At 39.9% G+C, this 19,234-nt stretch overlaps 1 protein-coding gene across 2 annotated transcripts; it reads left to right on the top strand.

The window, feature by feature from the left end:
- The first annotated feature begins 1,232 nt into the window (after window positions 1-1,232).
- Window positions 1,233-19,009, top strand: PM20D2 (peptidase M20 domain containing 2). 2 transcript variants are annotated; one of them, XR_004417389.2, is made up of 7 exons: window positions 1,233-1,761; window positions 1,837-1,985; window positions 5,297-5,439; window positions 8,433-8,587; window positions 10,932-11,067; window positions 13,497-13,632; window positions 16,022-16,105. XR_004417389.2 is itself a non-coding variant. In XM_033055043.2 (7 exons), exons 1-7 carry the CDS (start codon window positions 1,330-1,332, stop codon window positions 17,115-17,117), a joined length of 1,326 nt encoding a protein of 441 aa, XP_032910934.1. In that variant the 5' UTR covers window positions 1,238-1,329; the 3' UTR covers window positions 17,118-19,009. The 2 variants fall into 2 exon arrangements, 1 of the variants encoding a protein (XP_032910934.1); XM_033055043.2 differs by lacking the exon at window positions 13,497-13,632 and adding an exon at window positions 16,915-19,009 and having other exon boundaries at window positions 1,238-1,761; window positions 16,022-16,129.
- Window positions 19,010-19,234: the final 225 nt, after the last annotated feature.

The raw sequence follows: 19,234 nt of genomic DNA, 5'->3' as shown, positions 1-19,234 counted from the left end.
ACACTCAGAGTCAGGTATTTGGTTTATTAAAGTTCTGCTCAGAAAAGCGGTGCTGGGTGGCAAATCCACTATTAAAACTCTTCACTGCTTACACATATTAGCAAAGGCCTGATTGTTCCTTGGCTACAAGTTCTCCTATTAATGTTCTATTTTTCACTGGTTGAGCGAGTCCCTCTCTTCTTGTGCTAATTAGTCCATGTACTCAGTCTTTGCCTTGTTTTGAGTAAGGGGGCCATGAGTTGGTGGTTACTGTCCCCCTCTGCCAGAATGACATTTCACCCAGTTGGAGCTGATTTCAGCACAGTTGCTGAATTGGCTTTGTTAGTTTCCTGCTTATTGTGGGAGTTCTGCCAAATGTCCTTGTAGCCTGTAAATTCTGCATTCTTTTTACCCGCTATCAGTGGGACATTATTCTTCCTAAGCTTTTTTACCATCACCCTCTCCCCAGCAGGAGGTCTGAGATCACTGAAGCACACCAAGCCCTTAAGTTTAACAAGGCAATTCTTCCAACACGCAATTTATCTTTCCAATAAAAGATATTATCTTTTGCTGGTTTTGGCTGGTGTGGAGTTACATTTTCTTCACAGTGGCTGGTACGGGGCTGTGTTTTGGATTTGTGCTGAACACAGGGCTGATGATATAGAGATGTTTCTGTCACTGCTGAGCAGGGCTCACACAGAGCCAAGGCCTTTCCTGATTTTTGTTCTGCCAGGCTGGTGGGGAGGCTGGGAGGAGACACAGCAGGGACAGGTGACCCAAAGTGACCTAAGGGACATTCCAGACCATGGAACATGATGCTCAGTTTATAAGGCAGTGGAAGGAGGAGGAAGGGGAGGACGTTTGCAGTGATGGTGTTTGTCTGCCCCAATCACCGCCAGCTGTGGGGCCCTGCTGTCCTGGGGATGGCTGAACACCCGCCTGCCCATGGGAAGCAGGGAATTCATCCCTTGCTTTGCTTTGTGTCCGGCTTCTGCTTTCCCTACGGAACTGCCTTTATCTCAGCTCGCGAGTTCTCTACCTTACAGTAGGCTGTGCTTTTCCACACTTGTAAAACTCTTGATTTCCCCTTCTCCCCACGATCCCGGAGAGATCCCAGCGGGCCCGCGACACTCCGCTGGCCGGCCGGGGGCGCCGCGCTAGGCACGCTGGGGCGGGGAGTTCCGGCTGGGCGCCGCCTGTAGGCCAGGCCGTGATTACGAACTACATTTCCCAGCGTTCCCCGCGACGTGACAGAGGCAATAAAAGGGGACGGCGGGGCAGGTGTCGCGCCGGAGGGCAGGTGCGGGCGGCAGGTTCGGATCCGCTGGGTATCGACTCTCCCGAGGCCTCATGAAGCCGCAGGAGCCGCCGGAGAGCGGCCCTGCCGCCGCACTGGAGGCGCTGAAGCAGCGGGCGTGCGAGAGCGTGGATCTGAACGCTGCGCGTCTGGGCGCGCTGAGCCGCGACATCTGGAGCCGTCCCGAGCTGGCGTACGCGGAGCACCAGGCGCACGACGCCCTGACCCGCTTCTTCTCCGGCGGGGACCTGCCCGGCGCCGCCTGGGCCGTGCAGCCGCGCTACAAGCTGGGCACAGCCTTCCGCGCCGACTGGGGCACGGCGGCCCCGCAGGACCCGCTCCGCCTCGCCTTCCTCTGCGAGTACGACGCGCTGCCCGGGCTCGGTCACGCCTGCGGCCACAACCTCATCGCCGAGGTGGGAGCCGCCGCCGCGCTGGCGCTGAAGGCCGCCCTGGAGAGCCTGGCGGAGCCCGTGGCCGTGCAGGTGGGAGCCCTCCGGGGGAGCGGTGCTGAGCGCTCCCTGACAGCCCCTGACTCTCTCTGTGCGTTTGTGCTGCAGATCACGGTGCTGGGGACGCCCGCGGAGGAGCAAGGAGGAGGCAAAATAGACCTGATCAAGGCTGGGGCGTTCGATGGCCTGGATGTGGTTTTCATGGCGCACCCCTCGCAAGAAAACGCTGCTTACCTGCCCGACGTGGCCGAGCATGAGTGAGTGGGTGGGTTCAGGTGGAAAGAGATGGTTTGTTATTAGCCTTTTGTCCCCTTCCTGAGAAGGGAACCTGCTTTAGCAGTGGCTGAACCTGGAGCCTCGCCCTTCAGGTAAAGGTGTTTGCACTCAGCTAAGGAGCCGGGTTAGTGTTAGGGAACGGCACTGTGAGCCCTTCTTCCATAGGGCTGTGTTCAGCCTAGTGCTCAAATCCCTGGCTGATCTGAGATAATCTTCCACGTATCCCAAAAATCCATTTTTTGTTCTGATGTTTCTAGGCGTTTCTTTTAAACATTCATGTGATTATGCCATCTGTTGAAGTAGAATTTAAAGATGCAACTGCAGAGTTGTAGTTCTGTGCTTTCCTGGATGCCAGTCATGTGGTCGTCTATGCATTTTAATCCATTTGGAAGATGTTTAGGTTTTACCTTCCTCCTTTTGAAAAGAACTGGCCAGCTAAGCCTGACTGAAGTTTGGATCTGTAGTAACTTCCACACTAAATTTAGTCATGGCCGTGTTGTGTGTGTTAACTCTCACATCAACTTTTTGGTTTTGATCCAAAGTAGTACCTGGCTTTCCTTCACGTTTGCCCCCAGTATAAGGATGGACAGTACCCGTACACACCTGCCTTCTTTTTATCAGCTATATAAGTCTTTGAAAATTGCACCTTGTCTTCTTGTGATTAGCCCTTATGTTCAGAGGAAGCACTGGCTCACTTGTGTTTCGAGTCATTTGACTTGTCTTAAAGTACAGCTTGCTGGATGTGCATCCCCAGAATTGTACACAGTACATGAGGTGCAATTGCCTTAGATCTTACTCAGCTGCCGCAGGGACCATAGTGTTTCCTTACAGTTTTGGAGACAGCTGGCCTGTTTGGGACTGCTTCAGTCATTTTCAAGGAATTAACTTTTAGGCAAATGCTTGATCTTTACATGCTTTTTATAAAATATTTTGGAGCTTCATTCTTTTCTTGCTCTGCCAGGCCATGCTGTTCTTCCTATGGCGTTATAAATGTCTGTTTCCACAGTGTTCCAGCAGGTTTTGTTCCTACATTTTAAGTCACATTCTATTGTGTTATGTGATTCCTGATCCCAGGGTCTTACCTTGCAGAGACCCCACTAGTAAACTCCGTCCAGTGCAACAGTTTTATCAAGGATTGCTTTTGACTGTCTCAGACTAAATTTTGAATTATTTAAATAACTAATTTTCCAATCCTTGACGTTCTGGGAACAGTTTTCAGCTTGGCTGTGCTATTGTCCAGCTCTGGTATGCTTGATTTTACTGACCACTTTGCTTTTACCAAGGCTGTTTTCAGCGGATAATTTGCTTCTGTTACTGCCAAGTTTCATGGTAAGCCAGACAGAGTTGGTAGGATGCCAATCCTAGATAGCCTTTAAACCTTTGAACGTGGAGGAGGGATGGAGTTGAAATGCTGAGTGAAACAACTTATTACCTCCAAAAGTTTGAAATACTGAGTTTGTCATGTTTTATGTAATTAGGAGGTTTCAAAGGTAGGAAGACAGTTTTTCCAATTCGTAATTGATCTTTGGTTGTTTGCAGGGAATTTAAGGATTGGTGATCACTAAGTTGCTAGTATTGCTGTGTCTGCTGCACATATAACTGCAATTCTGAAAGCTGTGTTGTGCCTGAAGTAAGATTAACGTTTTGGGATAACTGGTGAATACATGCCAAAGTTTGCTGATTCTTATTCACTCACCCTTCACTTAATCAGCTTATTTATTGTTGGTCAAATAGGATCCACATTCTTCTGCTGGTATTCTTAAACTGGCTTAGGGTGTTATTATTCTGCAAAATCTGTTGGGTTTTTCTGAGCGCCTGTGACATGTTTGTAGCAAAAGTAGTACAAGCAAAGGAATGCTGAAAGAACATTTTTTTTAATAAGAAACACATGTTTCTTGTGGAAAATAATACTGCAGCATGACTTTTTGCTGTACTTCAACTTCTTTCTATTTTTTTGAGAATGTCCAGGAATCTTTGTGAGTTGATTTGAGGCGTTTGTAAGGGTCGGTTGCAGTCTAATACTTGGGATATTAATTGACAAGTTTTTGACATTTCTTAATGATAATAAATTTTGAATAAAACTCATAGTCTAGAGAATGGGTTCTATGATTGCCTTGGAAGGTTAGTGGGGATAGAAAAAGGCGTGCTTAATTTGGATTGCAGCAGTAGTAAGAGATGTTTCCTGTTGCAACAGTACACTGCATTGTTTCCCTCTTTGCCATCCAGAATTCAAGTGCTGGCGTTAACTTGCAGCTGTGGCATGCTTCTGAGCACAAGGGGTCACTTCAGGATAGCTGGTTAAGTTGGCATTTGTGCAAGACAGAGGGACGTTTGGTCATGGCTGGATAGGAGACAGGTGGTGTGTCTTGGGGTGGGAGGAGTGCTTAAGATTGAGTTTTTTCTGTAAAGGAGTGGGTATGGAGTACAAACAGATTAAGTTTTGTGTATTTTATAAATAGTCAGACCTTATATGTAGATGTTAGTATTTAAGATTTTCCTCTTGTGTAAAGAGTTCTCTCATATAGTCTGAAATACTAAGTTATTTTACAAACCTAATATTAATGGCCCTCAGATGAAGCAAAGCATGAATTTTTACTGGACATGTTAAGGTGCAATATTTTATGACTTCTGTGAAGTTGGAGGATAGCCTTAGCATTAGATTTCCTCCTTGTTGCAAGCCTTTCTACCACGTTCTTTGAAGGGTGCAAGGAGAGAACATCCTTGCTGTAGCATAATAATTTGTACTTTACAGTAGGCTGTGCTTTTCCATACTTGTAAAACTTGACTTTTGTTATTTAGACACGGGTTATATGTGATCTTGTGTGCTTTTGCTATCTTACATACTGTACACATTTTATTTGACAAGAATTAGGACACTGAACTTCTAATTTTGCATCAGAGAGAAATATTTGTTATCCTCTGAGAAGAGTGTTAGTAACTTTAAGTCTCAGAAAAGTCAGGCAGTATAAAAAAAGCGGTGGAGAAATTTAATTAATGTGTGAAACATGTACTCTTCAGGAAAAGGCTATATAATGGTATGTTACCAGTAACTCTCTTGCCTGACTGGCTCTCGGTATCATTCCATTCTATTGGTTTTCTAGAAATCTTTCAGTGTTTATCGCTCTCAAAGATAGTTTAACTGTGCAATAGTCTAATGCCAGGTAAATTATTTGGTGTTATGCTGCAGAAAATTTCAATAACATGTATTTGTGGGAACAAAAGGACCTTTTTCATTTCAAAGATTTTTTTTCAGTGAATGAGAAACAAATAAGCAATGCCTTTTATTTCCTAGTGTGACTGTGAAATACTATGGAAAAGCTTCTCATGCTGCTGCTTATCCTTGGGAAGGAGTTAATGCATTAGATGCTGCTGTTCTTGCGTACAACAATCTGTCTGTTTTAAGACAGCAAATGAAACCGACCTGGAGAGTTCATGGTGAGATCTTCATTAAACCTAATGTCCAGCAAGTAAGAGTTTAGGCTGTTGAAGTACTAACATAGAATATCACACATTCCTAAGTGTTGCACTAAAGCACTAAATTAGTATAGTCACTTAAAATATTATGAAATAGCACCATTTCATTTCAATGGTGTGTCTGCAATCTTTAAAATCATGTCAGTTGAGAACTTGGAGAACTAACTGCTCAAAATAGGGTGAGAAGTGAGATTTGAAAGGGGACATTGATGCCCCAATAAAGGCTAGACCAGTTTTAAGTCTTGAAGTTGCAGTTCAGAAAAAGAGAAAAAAGTGCAAAGTTTATTTTGGTACATGGCCTTGAATTCAATATATGTGGATTTGCAAAGGTGTAAGTTTAATACTTCACTTTTTCGAAGCATTTACTTACTGCATCACTTTTTTAGTAGATATTCTATTAATTAGATGACATTTATTGGAAGGGTCTAGTGGTCCGGGATGAAATTTATTTGGTGAAGTACAAAAAACAAGTGATGGCAAAAGATTATTTTCCTGGTTAGTAGCCCAATCAACTAGATGTTCACTGGATTGTAATATTTAATATCTAGTAGGTTTTAGATTAGAAAGGCCATTTTGCAGTAAGAAGTTAACCATTAAGCTTGAATTGTCCTCCTTCAACATCATGCATTTCTACCTGTAAAGTGATAAAGGTTCAAAGGGTGGGGTGAAGCTGCCCTTTGGCTATAAACCCAGGGTTCCTTATTGCAATTAACACAACTTTTTCCAGGTTGAAGTTAAGAAACTTTGCCAATTCTACAGGACTTTTGAATGTAGAGCTGTTTATTTGGAATATTTGTTATGAGCTAAAAATCCTTTCAGAAGTTTCGAGCTGATCATTAAGTGTCTTGGCTGCTTATGCTGTATATAATACAAACATGCATTTCTCTCCAGGATATCTGGATGGAGTCCTAATAATTTTGACTCTAGATAAAGCTGTTTGCAGTTTTGCTGTGCAGCATGCCCAAATGAATTTCAGCTAGCAGGCACAGCCCCTCTGTTCTATTTCTGTGTAGAAAACAAGGCACATAATTAAGAGTTTTGGTGTCTGCAACCCATGTGTTGCAGGTTTAAGGCTGAAGATGCCTAAGTCTTCTGTTGAGTCTAAGCCTAAATCCCTAAATACTGCTTTTTTTGTCGTTTCTAAAGGCAATATGGGTAATGTTAGTGTAAAATATAAGTAGCTAAACGAACCTTCTAAAGGTAATGCTTCCTGAACAGCAACAAAACTGAAATTACTGTTTTGATAAAACTGCTGTCATAAACCTGTTTCTTCAAAGTGGAAATATTTCAATTACTTCTGGAAAAGGGCAAGTAGCCAGAGTGAGATTGAATTTTAGGAATGCTTTCTTTACAACTTTGTGTAGGCTTTCAGTATAATCAGAATTAAGTGATCCTAAAAATAATAGTGTTAACCCACTAATAAAAGCTGAAATAATTTCCATTGCTTGAAGTCTAGAATTCCTAACCAATGTTTCATGTACTGAAATACTGTTGTCTTGAGTTCATCTGAGATTTTAGTGTTATCTTTCTTCCCAGCTTATGAATGGTGTATATGTTGCCCCCTTAAAAACAGAAATGTAGGGGTTTTTTTTTCTGACAAGAAGTTGGATTAAACAGGTTGTAAAAAAATCTTTCCATCCAGAAAGGCAAATTGGGTGCTACTAGTAGTGTGCAGGCAGCCTGCCTATAATTCAGGTCTACTGTGCAGTCCATACTGCAGTTATATTGAAATATAACTGTAAACCTACTTGGGCTCTATCCAGTTCCATTTACAATTGTGCTGGACAAGACAAGTGAAAGCTGTTTACTCATTAAGCTGCTTGTTCTGAGAAAGCTTGTTATGGGTATGTGTCGTGCAAATTTGCGTGAATACTTGCTGCTTCCTTTCCTGTGATGTCTGTCCCTCTCATCTGAACTGTGTGTGTTGTTATGGACAAATACTGATACTGGATTAATTCAACACTGTTTTTTATTATGACTATTTGAGAATAGAGGTGAAATTCATAATCTTAATGGGTTTTCTGCACTAAAGATATGGTTTTTTGCCTGTTGCAACAAATTAGTGCTGTCTCTTCAGGCCTGAGACTGAGACACACATCAGTAACTTCTACAATATTTCCATTTAAGGTAGAAGTTTCTCAGATTCTACAGAAAACAAATCTAATTCCACATACAAGAAATTGGGGGTAGAAGGCCAGGGAAACACCTTGTTGGAAGCAGCTAGCTGTTAGTGCAATGACATCTAATGTGGAACTGGGACCTACAATGTGTTCTAACCAAAATATCTAAATATTAGTGTCTTTTATGGTAATGCCTTTGATGCCATAATGGTAAAAGATGTAGTTAGTCACACATTTCCTCGAGGGAGCACTTTCAACTCAAACTGCACTTGTGACTAAAAAGCTAAATGTATTATAGATTCCAGTATTTCTGAAAAATTAATATGAGCAATCTAAATGAACTTTCTGTGCACTGCAATACACGTTATTCCAGTATTGCTGAGAAATGCAGCTTACTCATTTTTTCTTCAAGCTCACAAAGTAAGTTGGAAACATTATAATTGAGGAAACATTTAAAAGTTGGAAACCAAGTTGGCCCTTACAGTAATTTTTTTTCTTGTTGGCAGACAGATTGCTTTATGACTCCAATGCATTGAATTTTAGGGGATTAGTTAGAAATGCTAGCTTGGCTTGACTCTGGAATGTAAAACAGATGTCTAACCAAAGAATGCTGTGAAATTATGCTGAAGGACATGTACATGTTCCACATAATCTGACATGATGAAGAAACTTTGTCCACATACTGCATTTTTTTACATTCTTTGTATTTCATGCTCAGATGATGTTTTGTTGTTTTTGTTTATATATTTATAGTTCTTGACCCAGGAACTTCATGACAGGGCTGAAGATCAAGCAATTGCGTGTAACACTGACAACACTTTTCCCTTTCTGCAGGTGTAATAAAAAATGGTGGTGTGAAACCTAACATCATTCCTTCTTACACTGAACTAGAATTTTACTTGCGTGCTCCTTCAAGGAAGGAGCTTTCTGTTCTGACAGAGAAGGTTGAAAACTGCTTCAAATCTGCAGCAGTGGCCACAGGATGTAAGGTAAGAATATATTCATTGTCATGTGTTTCTGTTATGCAGAACAGGAAATCGAAGTTTACTTTGTCTGCATAGTGTTTAGCCAAAGTCGATCTAAATTATTGTTACACTTTCTGCTGTTCTGTTGCTTTGTGTCCTGAAAGAAAGCTTTGGTTTATAAATAGCATGCCACAGAATCCTAGAAGAATCTGTGTTGGGAGAGACCTCTGGAGGTCATCTGGTCTAATTCTCTGTTCAGAACAGGACCATTTAGAGCAGGTTGCTGAGTGCCATGTGGACTTTTGAGTATTTCCAAGGATGAAATTACCGCCTCTCAGCAAGTGCTCTACCCATTTCATGGTGTGCAAGGGTTTTCCTAGTGTTGCTACTGCAATGACTTGAGCACTGGAACAGGTTTCCTGCAGATATTGCAGTTTCCATATTTGGAGATATTCAAAAGATGCCTCAATGTGGTTCTGGGCGACCAGCTCTAGGTGACTGTGACTGGACAAGATGACCTCCGTAGGTACTTTCTCACATCAACCCTCTGTGATTCTGTTGTATCCAATGGGAACTTCCTTTGTTACTTCTTGTTGCATCACTTTGATATCTGAGAAGTCTGGTTCTGCTTTCTCTGTAGCCTTCCCATCTGGTAACTCTAGACAGCAGTGAGATACCCCACTAACCTTCTGCTCTGTGAAGGCTCAGCAGATCAAGTTCTTTCAGCCTGTCCCTGTACATCGTGTTCTCCACCTAATCATCTTGGTGGCCTTCCCCTGGCCTAGCTCCAGTCTTGATTTGATGAGAAACCAAACAAACACAGCACCAGATGTGGTCTCACAGGGGTTGTCTACATCAGTAACAAAACCATGGAAACACTAATGGCACCAGTCTCAGTTGCAGATGAGCGCTACAAGTAACAGGCAGCAATGTGGTATTATGTGCCACTGATTATAAAACACTTGGAGCTTACATGTCTTGTGTCATCTGAGCTGGACATGTTGTCATGCAAAGCTAGGCTTGGTCATGCACTATCTGCCCTTAAATGAGTTCCATCTTGTGTGCTGGATGTTCACAATCGCCTTGTGATTCATGAACCTGGACATGAGTCCTAGGAGGATTTATTTGCTCTGTAATCCATCTGGGAATTTGTGATAGGATGGTCTGAGGAAGTGTGTAGTTTTCAAGGACCTCCTCTTGACTCTTCAAGAGAATGTGACCTTTAGCTCTTGTTCAGTGAGCTGGAACATCCCTCTGTTTCAGTGACACTTAAAAAATGATAGCCCCCAGACTGCATTTCTGCTTCTCTTACTCTGCATCCTTGGATGCATCCTGCCTGCTCCAATGTACATTCAATTTCTTTAAGTGCCCTGTAATTTATTTTTGTTTTGCTGTGGGTGATGCTTCTATCCTACAGATAGTGCTGCTAGGCTCAGAGACCTGGGAGGCTTGATGGCAAACCTCACCTGTAGAAACAAGCAAAACAGGTATTGGGTCTTCTGTCTGTTTTTTTCCCTGTACTGGTCATTAGGTCCATTGCCCCGTTAAACAGCAGGCTCATGTAGCAACTGAGTGATTTTTCAATTAGCATTCTCATTTCTTTTGCTTTTAGTAAATGGAAGTGTGTCTAATCTGGCTGGTTCAAGCAATAAGAATACTTTTTTTGTGTTGCTAAGATAGATGGTTCTGCTTGCTCTGTTAATTACAAGCTTATGACTAATTCAACTGTAAAAAGAATGTATGTGATTATCAAAACAAATAGGTATGGGGTATGTGAATGTTAGCAAGTCACATTAATAGTCTGTTTGAAGCATTAGATGTTGTTTTCCCACAGTGTCCCCTTCACTGTATCTAGAAAAGAGTTTCAGAAAGTGCACTTTATGCAGAATGAAGATCTCTTGAAATTCACCATTGATAGGTTTTTTCCATTTGTTTTCAAATTTCTTACATGTGTGAAGCCATTTCATGAATGGGACTCTAGTTATTGGAAGCATTTAAAAAAAAAAAGTTAACATACAGTTTAATAAAAACATGTGTTTAATTCTGTGAAGTTTAGTACTACCTGCAGGTGAAATCATTAGACACTGTTACAGGATATATTTGTTTCCTATTTTTGGAGAAAATTTTGAAATCCTTACTTTTGGAATTTGGCTGTCTAGTGCAAACTGAACAGAGCACTAACTGTGTTTTGATTGAGGGCAATATTTGGCAGAATGTTGTATTTTTGAAAGAAACTTAGTACTTATGTCTGTTTTGCCTTGGGCTTGAAGTCTGGGTATGTAGGGGCGTTTTTGGCCTTCAGATTGTTTACGTTGAACTGGCACTTACACTGGAGAAAAACTTACAATAATTTGGGGTTTTTGTCTAGGTGGAAATAAAAGGTGGTGAAAATGATTACTACAACGTGCTTCCAAATAAGAGCCTGCAGAAAATTTACAAGGAGAATGGAAAGAAGCTTGGAATAGATTTTATAGCAGAAGATGCTATCTTGAATGGTTTGTCAGGTAACTCCACCTGCATTTTTCATTGCGACTTAAGCTTAGGTTGATCAGCCTTGAAGTGTATGAAATAAAACAGAGCTAAGTTAAACACAATTTGGTCAAAAGAAAGAGCCAAATTGCAAAGCTGAAGCTCTGTAGAAGGTTTATATCTCTGGTCTATGTTTCTGTGTTTGTTGTAGAAGCTAAGAACAGGTAAGAAAAGCAGCAAACACCTGATAATAGTCCTGAAAGTATTTCAAGTAATAAACAGTTTCGTTGGGGAAAGGATGGAAAACTAAGAGCAGTGTTTCTGAGAACGTGAGGATGTGTAATGAATTGTGTCTCAGTCTGTGGCTTTAAAATACAGAATCCTGGTTTGCTATAAATGGGATGAGACTTTGTTTTTGGGAGCCTTATTCAATGATATTTTCCAAGCTTGCATATAAACAGATCTACTAGAATCTAATTATTTTAGAGGGCGTTTTTGGGGAGATTTATAAATGGAACTCTAAGTATCTCACTAACTTTAATTTAATCTTTTCATTAATAGGTAATTACATGCCTCTGATTTTAGTTCATGAGTTCAACAGATAAGTTTTCCAAAGGGTGCTCTTCAAGTAGGTTCACTTTTGGGTCTTGACTGTGTCTAAAACGATTTAACTTTTTTGGTTTCCAAGCTATAACAGAAATGGGATTTCTTGTTATCCTTCACACTTTTCTTTTTTTTTTCAGAATCTTCCTATAGGACCTCTGTTTAAGTCTCAACTTCTGCTCATACTTTTAGCCTTCACTACTCATCTTAGTTGTATTTATGAACATTTTTACTCCATTCACACTAAAGGTTTCGCTCTTAAAAAGCAAACACTGTTCTCAGTAAAAAGTTTTTTTAATTAGTTTGTGATACTTGCTTTCTCTATATTAAATGCAGATTATCTTTGGAGTTTGGACGAATTTGGTGTTTTGGGACAGCTCTCCAAACTTTTTTTGTGGATAGGGTAGATGTATCTAATTATATTCTTAGTATCTGATGGTAATGGGTTTTTTTTTCTCTTTCTTACTTCCCTTCCAAATTAAACACTGGTTCATTGTCTTGTGTTTGTCTTGGTTTGAAAAGACAGATGTCTGCTAAGGAAGGCAGGAGCCTCTCTTGAAATGGAAAATGTAAATCCCCTTGTTCCAAGTTATTATAATTTTGAGATTACAGGGCTCTCAGGCAAAGATACAGGAACAGGAGTAACAGTTCTTTACTAAGAAAATTAAAATAAAAATGCAGTAATTAAAAAAAAAACACTGACAGAGTCAGAATAAAACCTGACACCCACTTGGTCGGGGTGTTGGTTGCAGTCTGATTAAATGGTGGCTGCAGTCTTCTTGGAGTGACAGATTTGGTTTGGTTGAAGCAATGCTCTTGTAGAAGGGTGTCGTTTTCCTCTGAAGGTCCAGTGGTGATGAAGATGGGCCTGGTCTTCCTCTGGGATCCCAGTGGAAAAAGGCTGCTCTAATGTTCCAAATCTCAGATTTTATCTAGGTAGGAAATGTTTGTCTCTTCCTTCTTGTGGCATCTCGGCATGGGATGATGTAATTTTATCATGCAGTGAGACTCAATGGCCCATTTACAGAAGATGCCTCCCTGGAGGAAGGGTGGGTCATGGAAGAGATAAAGAACACTGCTCCGCCTGGTTTTAACAGATGACCCATTAACAAAGGATATCCCCCTAGAGTTATGAAGGATGGGTCATGGAAGAGATAAAGAACTCCTCCACTTGGTTTTAACAAAATGTGATAGAATACATACTTATGGTTACATCTTGCATTGCAACCTAAGACAGTATCTAAAAATATAACTTAAGGTAGATTTCTTTCTTCTTTCTTCAAATACAAATAAGTAATACAAATAAGACTTACTACTTTGCTTGTTCAGCCAAAGAAAGCAACTGAGGAACCTTAAAATGTTTACTGTAGTGCAGCTTTCTGGAGCTCTGCTAGTTGGTTCCTCCAAACCATAGTAGTAAGGATGACCATGAATATTTGTGATCTTGCTTTTGTTCAGAGGTCTTGAGGTAAACTTTTCACAGGCACCCAGCTGCAATAGGGCTTTCATATGTAAGTTATATGATATGCTCAATGTCAACCAATAACTTGTTTAAACCAAAACTCCCTGTATGGCTATCCTCTCCTTGAACTACATGTCAGATGTAAAAATGTGCTTGAGCAATTGCTTTTTTATCTCACACTGCAGTAGGGTTTACTGAATTTTCTTTCCACAGCTTCTCCTCTGAATTTTTGCAGTGGGAATTCAGGAGAGATAACAAAGCACAGTCTCCAGAGCCATAGGAATTGAACTTTGTATGCTACCCTTTTCTGGGGGGGTGGGGTTTGAGTATTTTGCGTCGTCTTTTTCAAGGCCTCTGTTTCTGTTTAGTTTTCATGTGGTTTTTAATGTTTTCTTTTAGGATATCAGTTTCTTCTGTTGAAAGGGAAGGAAGATAGCTCAGTTGCTTCTCCATGTCTGTGCAGCAGAACAGTCGTTAAGAGCTGAGCGTACTCGCTGCCACCTCTGCATGGGTATTAGTGTCGCTCTGCTCCCAGGTATCGCTCTAGGCAGATAAGCCTCACCAAGGCTTCCTTGAGTACCTCAAGTCATAGACTCCAGGTGTGCCCCGTGCAGCTCTGCTCACTGGGCACACAGCCAGGGGGATGTGACATAATGTGAGAACTGAGATAGCTTGGACCAGGTCCTGGGACCTGTTTCTCCTTCTACTGGCTGTAGGGTAGCTTTACTACAGGGTATCCATAACCTCCTAAAGCAACTGGTATAGTTAAACGTGTCTTAGTTGAGGCACCCGTGCCTGTGATAACTTAATCTGATCAAAATGTAGTATTCATGGGGTTCATTGGCTTCCTGTGCACAAAACTGATAAAGAAAATCTATAGAAAGTCTAGTCTATTTGAAAATTCCGCTTTTGAAGCTCGGGACTGTATATAAATGTTTCCTGGAATCTTTTGTGTTTTCCCCTCTGTTCATGGTAATATTGACTCCATTAAATATGCAATGACTTGAAGGTGTTTCAGGATATATTTTTGAGAGGCTGGAACTCCAATATCTCTCTGAAGATAGCACAGGATTATGAATGTTGCATTGACTACTGCAATTACTTATGCTTCCAGAAGGAATTCCAGTCTGTATGTGTCTAGCAAGCATACAGTTTCAGATGTCTATATGGAAACTATGGGAGCACCTGGTGTTCTAAACATACCTCTGTGTTATTGTCATAAAGGGTGTAACATTTTGTCTGACAGCGGGGACAATTTAACTGTCACGTTTTTTTAAAAAGTTGCCTGGACTTTGCCTCTCCATATTACTAGAAAATACCCAATTTCATTCTCTTCTGCTCAGCAAAAATGACATGTCAACTGGTAGTACATTGAATATGGATATAAATTTAGGAGGAATGACATGACTGAGAGCTGTGATGCATGAAATTTTTAATATTTCATTTGCTAAGTGGGAGTAGGGAAAAGGGCAGCCGAGTCTTTGCAGCAGTTTGTGTATTGGGACTTAGGAAGGCAGTCTAGAACCCTTGGTTTAGTCTGGAGTGTGCTGGAGAACTTCTGGTTTATCTGTACAGATTGACCAAAGAATGAATCACTAGTGCAGACTATTGGAAATTAAAATAACTTATTGCGGTGCCAAGAGTTGGATTTTCTTCAAATGCATCCTGAATTTATGGGAAGAGATGTTTTGGAACAAGCTTTGCTGTTTACATTATCTTAAGCAGAGTAAATAGCAAACTCTTGTGTTCATAATGTACGCTCTGTGAACTCACTTTTAATAACTTTAGGCTTCCAAGTAAAATTCTTCAGTCATTTAATTACTAATCTTAAGGCATTAGCAATATCTTCTTTTCATAAAGTATCATGATATAGAGGCTACCTGATGTGTTAAAATTAAATTTTATACACCATCTCTAAAAAACCACGTTCTTGTGTCTCTGGCCCCCAAAAAGTTAATTGAGATCTTAGTGAGTCATCCCTGTTTTTCCCTGCTGCAAAACAATGTTTCCTCTGGTACCTGGATTTCACAATAACTGGTAATGTTGATTTCTTCAGCTTTGAAATGTCATTTAGCAAATAATGAGTGGATTACTTGTTTGGGTAAAAAAAACCAAAAAAACCCCAAAAGGACTTGGGATGTAGTTGTAGAATTTTGTAGATTTACTATGAAGAATCTTCTACTTTGGGATGATATCATTCAGTAGAAAAGGCTGTGAGATAGGTGCTAGATAACATACTGAGAGTGATAGATATGAAAGAATCATCATTAAAATCTGCAAGCATTGCTATCTGATGTTTGTCCACAAAGTCGTGGCATTGTGTCTGGAGTACAGTTCTGATTTTATTTCAAGCGTGCTTGTGCCATTGAGATTTCCATAATTGAGAATAATCAAAACAGGTGGGGGAGAAACAGCTATCTTCGATCTGTTTTTGTTTAAAGAGAAATAGTTTCTACTTTAGTCCCCTAAAGAATGCTGAATATTTGCATATTGGTGACAAGCAGGAATTGCTGGGCCTAGTTCTAAAGGGCTCTAACAGGGAAATAGCTGCAATTCCTGACACTCCCAAGGTTTGCAGCTTTCCTGTTTCTGAATTAGCAGCTTACTATCATGAGATGCTTGATAAAAAGCAGTAAAAGGAATAGAAACATGCTGATAAATCTTCCTTGAGTTCAGTAACTGATCATTGTTCAGAAGAGCACTGCAGAGCAGCACCTGAAGATGGCTAGCTAGGGAAAACACCTTGATGACAGGAGATATTTGTATGGATAATGACTCATTAGAAATGTTTGTATTTTAGTACTTAGGACAAAGGATATTCTATTTTCGATATGGGCTGGAGAGAATGTCTTTCATGCATTTTCTTACAGCATTCAAAACTGCCCAACACTTTTTCATTAAGAAAATCTCTTCACTGCTTCTAGGTTCCACGGACTTTGGAAATGTTACATTTGTGGTCCCTGGAATTCATCCTTATTTTTATATTGGCTCTGATGCATTGAATCATACTGAGCAGTACACAGAAGCTGCAGGTGAGTGGAAGTGAATTGGATTAGGTTATATTTGGAATCCTTAAGCATTATATAGTCTGCTTGCTGACTGCTTACTACAGCAGATCTAGAAATTACAAATATTTCAAATTACCAGAATTAAGGCTTTCTCATGTTTCACTGACATTCAGAGCTACTGTGTAGTAAATATTTAAAAGTGTAGTACTAGATCTGAAATTGGCTGCATGTTAATACCTATAGAACCAGGGTTGCTTTTGTCCAGCATAATGTGGTCTGAGCTGAATAAGGATCCTGAAACAATTAACATTAATAGAGTTGCAGAAAAAGCTGACAAATGTAGAATTTCTTGGTTTGTATTTGAGGTTATATCTACATGGGTAGGATAACCACTCCTCATACTAAAAGCCTGATTTCATAATCTAGACAAAAGAAATTAGAAGGGTTATCCGTAACAGCATATTCAGAAGAATTTCTAAACATGACCCAAAAGATAAATTTTACTTGTGAAACATAGTACTTAGGAAACATAACAGTGCTAGCATTTTCTGAAGAGCATAATGTAAACACTTGCTTTCCTGTTCTCAGTCTTAGTTGTTTATACCAGTAGCAGAAAGTAAAGTACTTTCAAAACAAAAAAAAATGTTTTGAGGCATGGGAAAATAGGTTTTTTTCATGCGAGTAGATTTTTAAGGAAATGGTCTTGCAGCTGAAACTTATGATCTTAGTTTATAAAACATCCCTTATGCAGTAAGCAAGTGGTTTAATATTGGTAATCTAACCTAAAAGTCCTCTTTTTTTTCCTGCAGGGTCACAGACTGCTCAGTTCTATGCCTTGCGCACAGCAAAAGCTTTGGCAATGACAGCACTGGATGTCATTTTCAAGCCAGGTCTGTTAGAAGAAGTCAGGCGAGACTTCAGAGAAGTGAAACTGAAAGAAGAGGAGCAAACAAATCCAGTAGAACCTAAAAAAGAATCTGGTGTTGGTGTAGGAGCATGTGCATCACACTAAACTTGATTAAACTATTCTCAGTAGGATTGACTTAATGGAGATGCTGTATTTAAATCCCAGGAGGCTGGTTAAATACATAGCTGAAGAAATGATTATTTGATTTATTTGGACTTTAGGAGAAGTAAATAGTATTATTGCTTTCAAAAATGTGAAATTTCATCTTGCTGCAATGTTTGTGTTCACTATGGGATAATTTTCCTACAGCGATCTCAAATATGTTCTCTTTAATTTGCAGTGTTGAATAAATTATAGTGTTCAGATCCCTTGTCAGTGATTTTCTGTGTAGTGCTGTGGTAATATTCCTTATAAAGGAGGTATGGCAGTTTTCTGTTCTAAAAATAAGCACTTTTCATTCAGTGATCATATGCTGAATCTGATCTGTGAAGCTTTTACGAAATTTCTGGTCAGTCAGTTTTCTTGGGACAAGACAGAGACTTAAAACATGAGCTGGTTTTACTGAAGAGAAGGGGCTATAATTGGAAATATACCTGGTTTTGATAATAGTAGCTTCTAGCAATGGCAGAAGACTGTATGGGAACACAATCTGTAAATCTTGATTGTCCTGAAATGCATTGATTTTCCTCCTAATTAATTTTGGAGGTGTTGTGGAGAAGTCATGGATCACAAAATTGGAAAGCAACTAAATGTTTATTTGATTAAATTAATACATTTAAACTACTACAGGAAAAATTCTGCTCTGAGGTAATACAGGTGTCCACACAAGGTGTGGCATTTGCTTAACTGATCTGAAGGTGGTGTATAAATTTAGCTAAACCAATCTTTGTCACAAAGCTACAAGTGTGGTGCCATGAAGCAATAAATGGTTGTGTGCAAGGCCCCGTAGTAGGCTCAGAGGAGCTTGCAGTGAGGACTGCTGGTGCAGTAACTGCCTTCTTTAACCTGTGTGTTCCCATATCCTAAGCAGCAGATCCGTTAAGTCTGCCAGTCCTTTCTATATGTGTTGTGTAGTTATTTCATTTAATCCTTATTTTGCTTCCCAGAGACACTAATAAAACTGTAGTTTTATTTAGGTGGTGTTCTGTGTGCCCAAACATTTTAGGATGTCTTTTAATTCACTGGTTGAAGAATCTCATCAGTACGCAGAAGATAAGTCAGTGGACAAATGGAGTGAGAAAGCTGCTTTACTCATTAATGTTTTCCTAAGCACAGGTACTACTGTAAGCTTCAGAAAGGAAGGCAGGCAAGCTGTATTCCTCAGGAAGTCAGAATAACTGACTTCCAGAAGTTTATTTTTTTTTTAACAGTCTCTAAATGGTAAACTCTAAAATTCTGTTCAGCATTTTTAGTTTATTGATTTCTAGATTCACTATAATTTTACATCAGTATACTTGCTTTCATTATCAAATGGTTTTCACAGATGGATGTGTGAAACAGAGGAAGGTGGGACTCAGAGCTATAGATGTGTTTGGGATAGTGAGTTGAATACTAAATCCGACTGAAATTTGTTTTGAGGTTTGTTGAAGGAACTTTGTCCTTAACTTTTAATTTGCAGTCTGCCTTGCCAATTCTTGGACACAGTTGTAATTCATTAAGATCTATTAGGTTAACAGGCTTGTGCATTGATTTCCTTAGCACATGTGACTTTTTATTTCCTCCTGCAAGAACTGCTTAACTCATTGCTTTGCTGTTTTTAAGATGGAGTGTTTGGATCCCATGTAGCACATGCTGTGTTGTGTTTCGTACAAGCTGATAATCATTAAAGCCTTCTCCGTTCTCTTTGTCCAGACTTGGCTGCATCATATCCAAGATCAGTTAATTAAACTCTGAACTAAAAACATGTCTTCATTTTGTTGTAATCATTGCTGAAATTAAAATGGAATTGAAGTACTGATTAAAGATGAGTTGATATTAATAAAGCAATTTAATTGTGATTGAATTTTCTCATCCTTTGCTTATGATTGGGATGATGCCTGATTTTGAGTAGCATGCTTGATTTTTTTTTTTTTTTTTTTCTTCCCTCATAGTTTATGATTATGTAAGATTGAGGGTGTTTTAAATGTTCCATTTTGGTCTGTATTTGTGGGGGCTAATTCTTTTCAAATACAGTATTTAATGTTAGTCTTTATAATCTTACGGCTGTTTTAACTCTTAAAACA

The sequence above is a fragment of the Catharus ustulatus genome, chromosome 3, assembly GCF_009819885.2.
Source record: "Catharus ustulatus isolate bCatUst1 chromosome 3, bCatUst1.pri.v2, whole genome shotgun sequence".
NCBI classification, from domain to species: Eukaryota; Metazoa; Chordata; class Aves; order Passeriformes; family Turdidae; genus Catharus; species Catharus ustulatus.
The sequence above is the reverse complement of the archived record's forward strand: the minus strand, read 5'-3'. Positions and strand labels throughout refer to the sequence as shown.

Excerpts from the sequence above, each read along its gene's own strand:
- PM20D2 (XM_033055043.2), top strand. The coding sequence starts at position 1,330 with ATGAAGCCGCAGGAGCCGCCGGAGAGCGGCCCTGCCGCCGCACTGGAG. Across the intron at positions 1,986-5,296 it reads CCCGACGTGGCCGAGCATGA|TGTGACTGTGAAATACTATG; the intron begins GTGAGTGGGTGG and ends TTTATTTCCTAG. Across the intron at positions 16,130-16,914 it reads GCAGTACACAGAAGCTGCAG|GGTCACAGACTGCTCAGTTC; the intron begins GTGAGTGGAAGT and ends TTTTTCCTGCAG.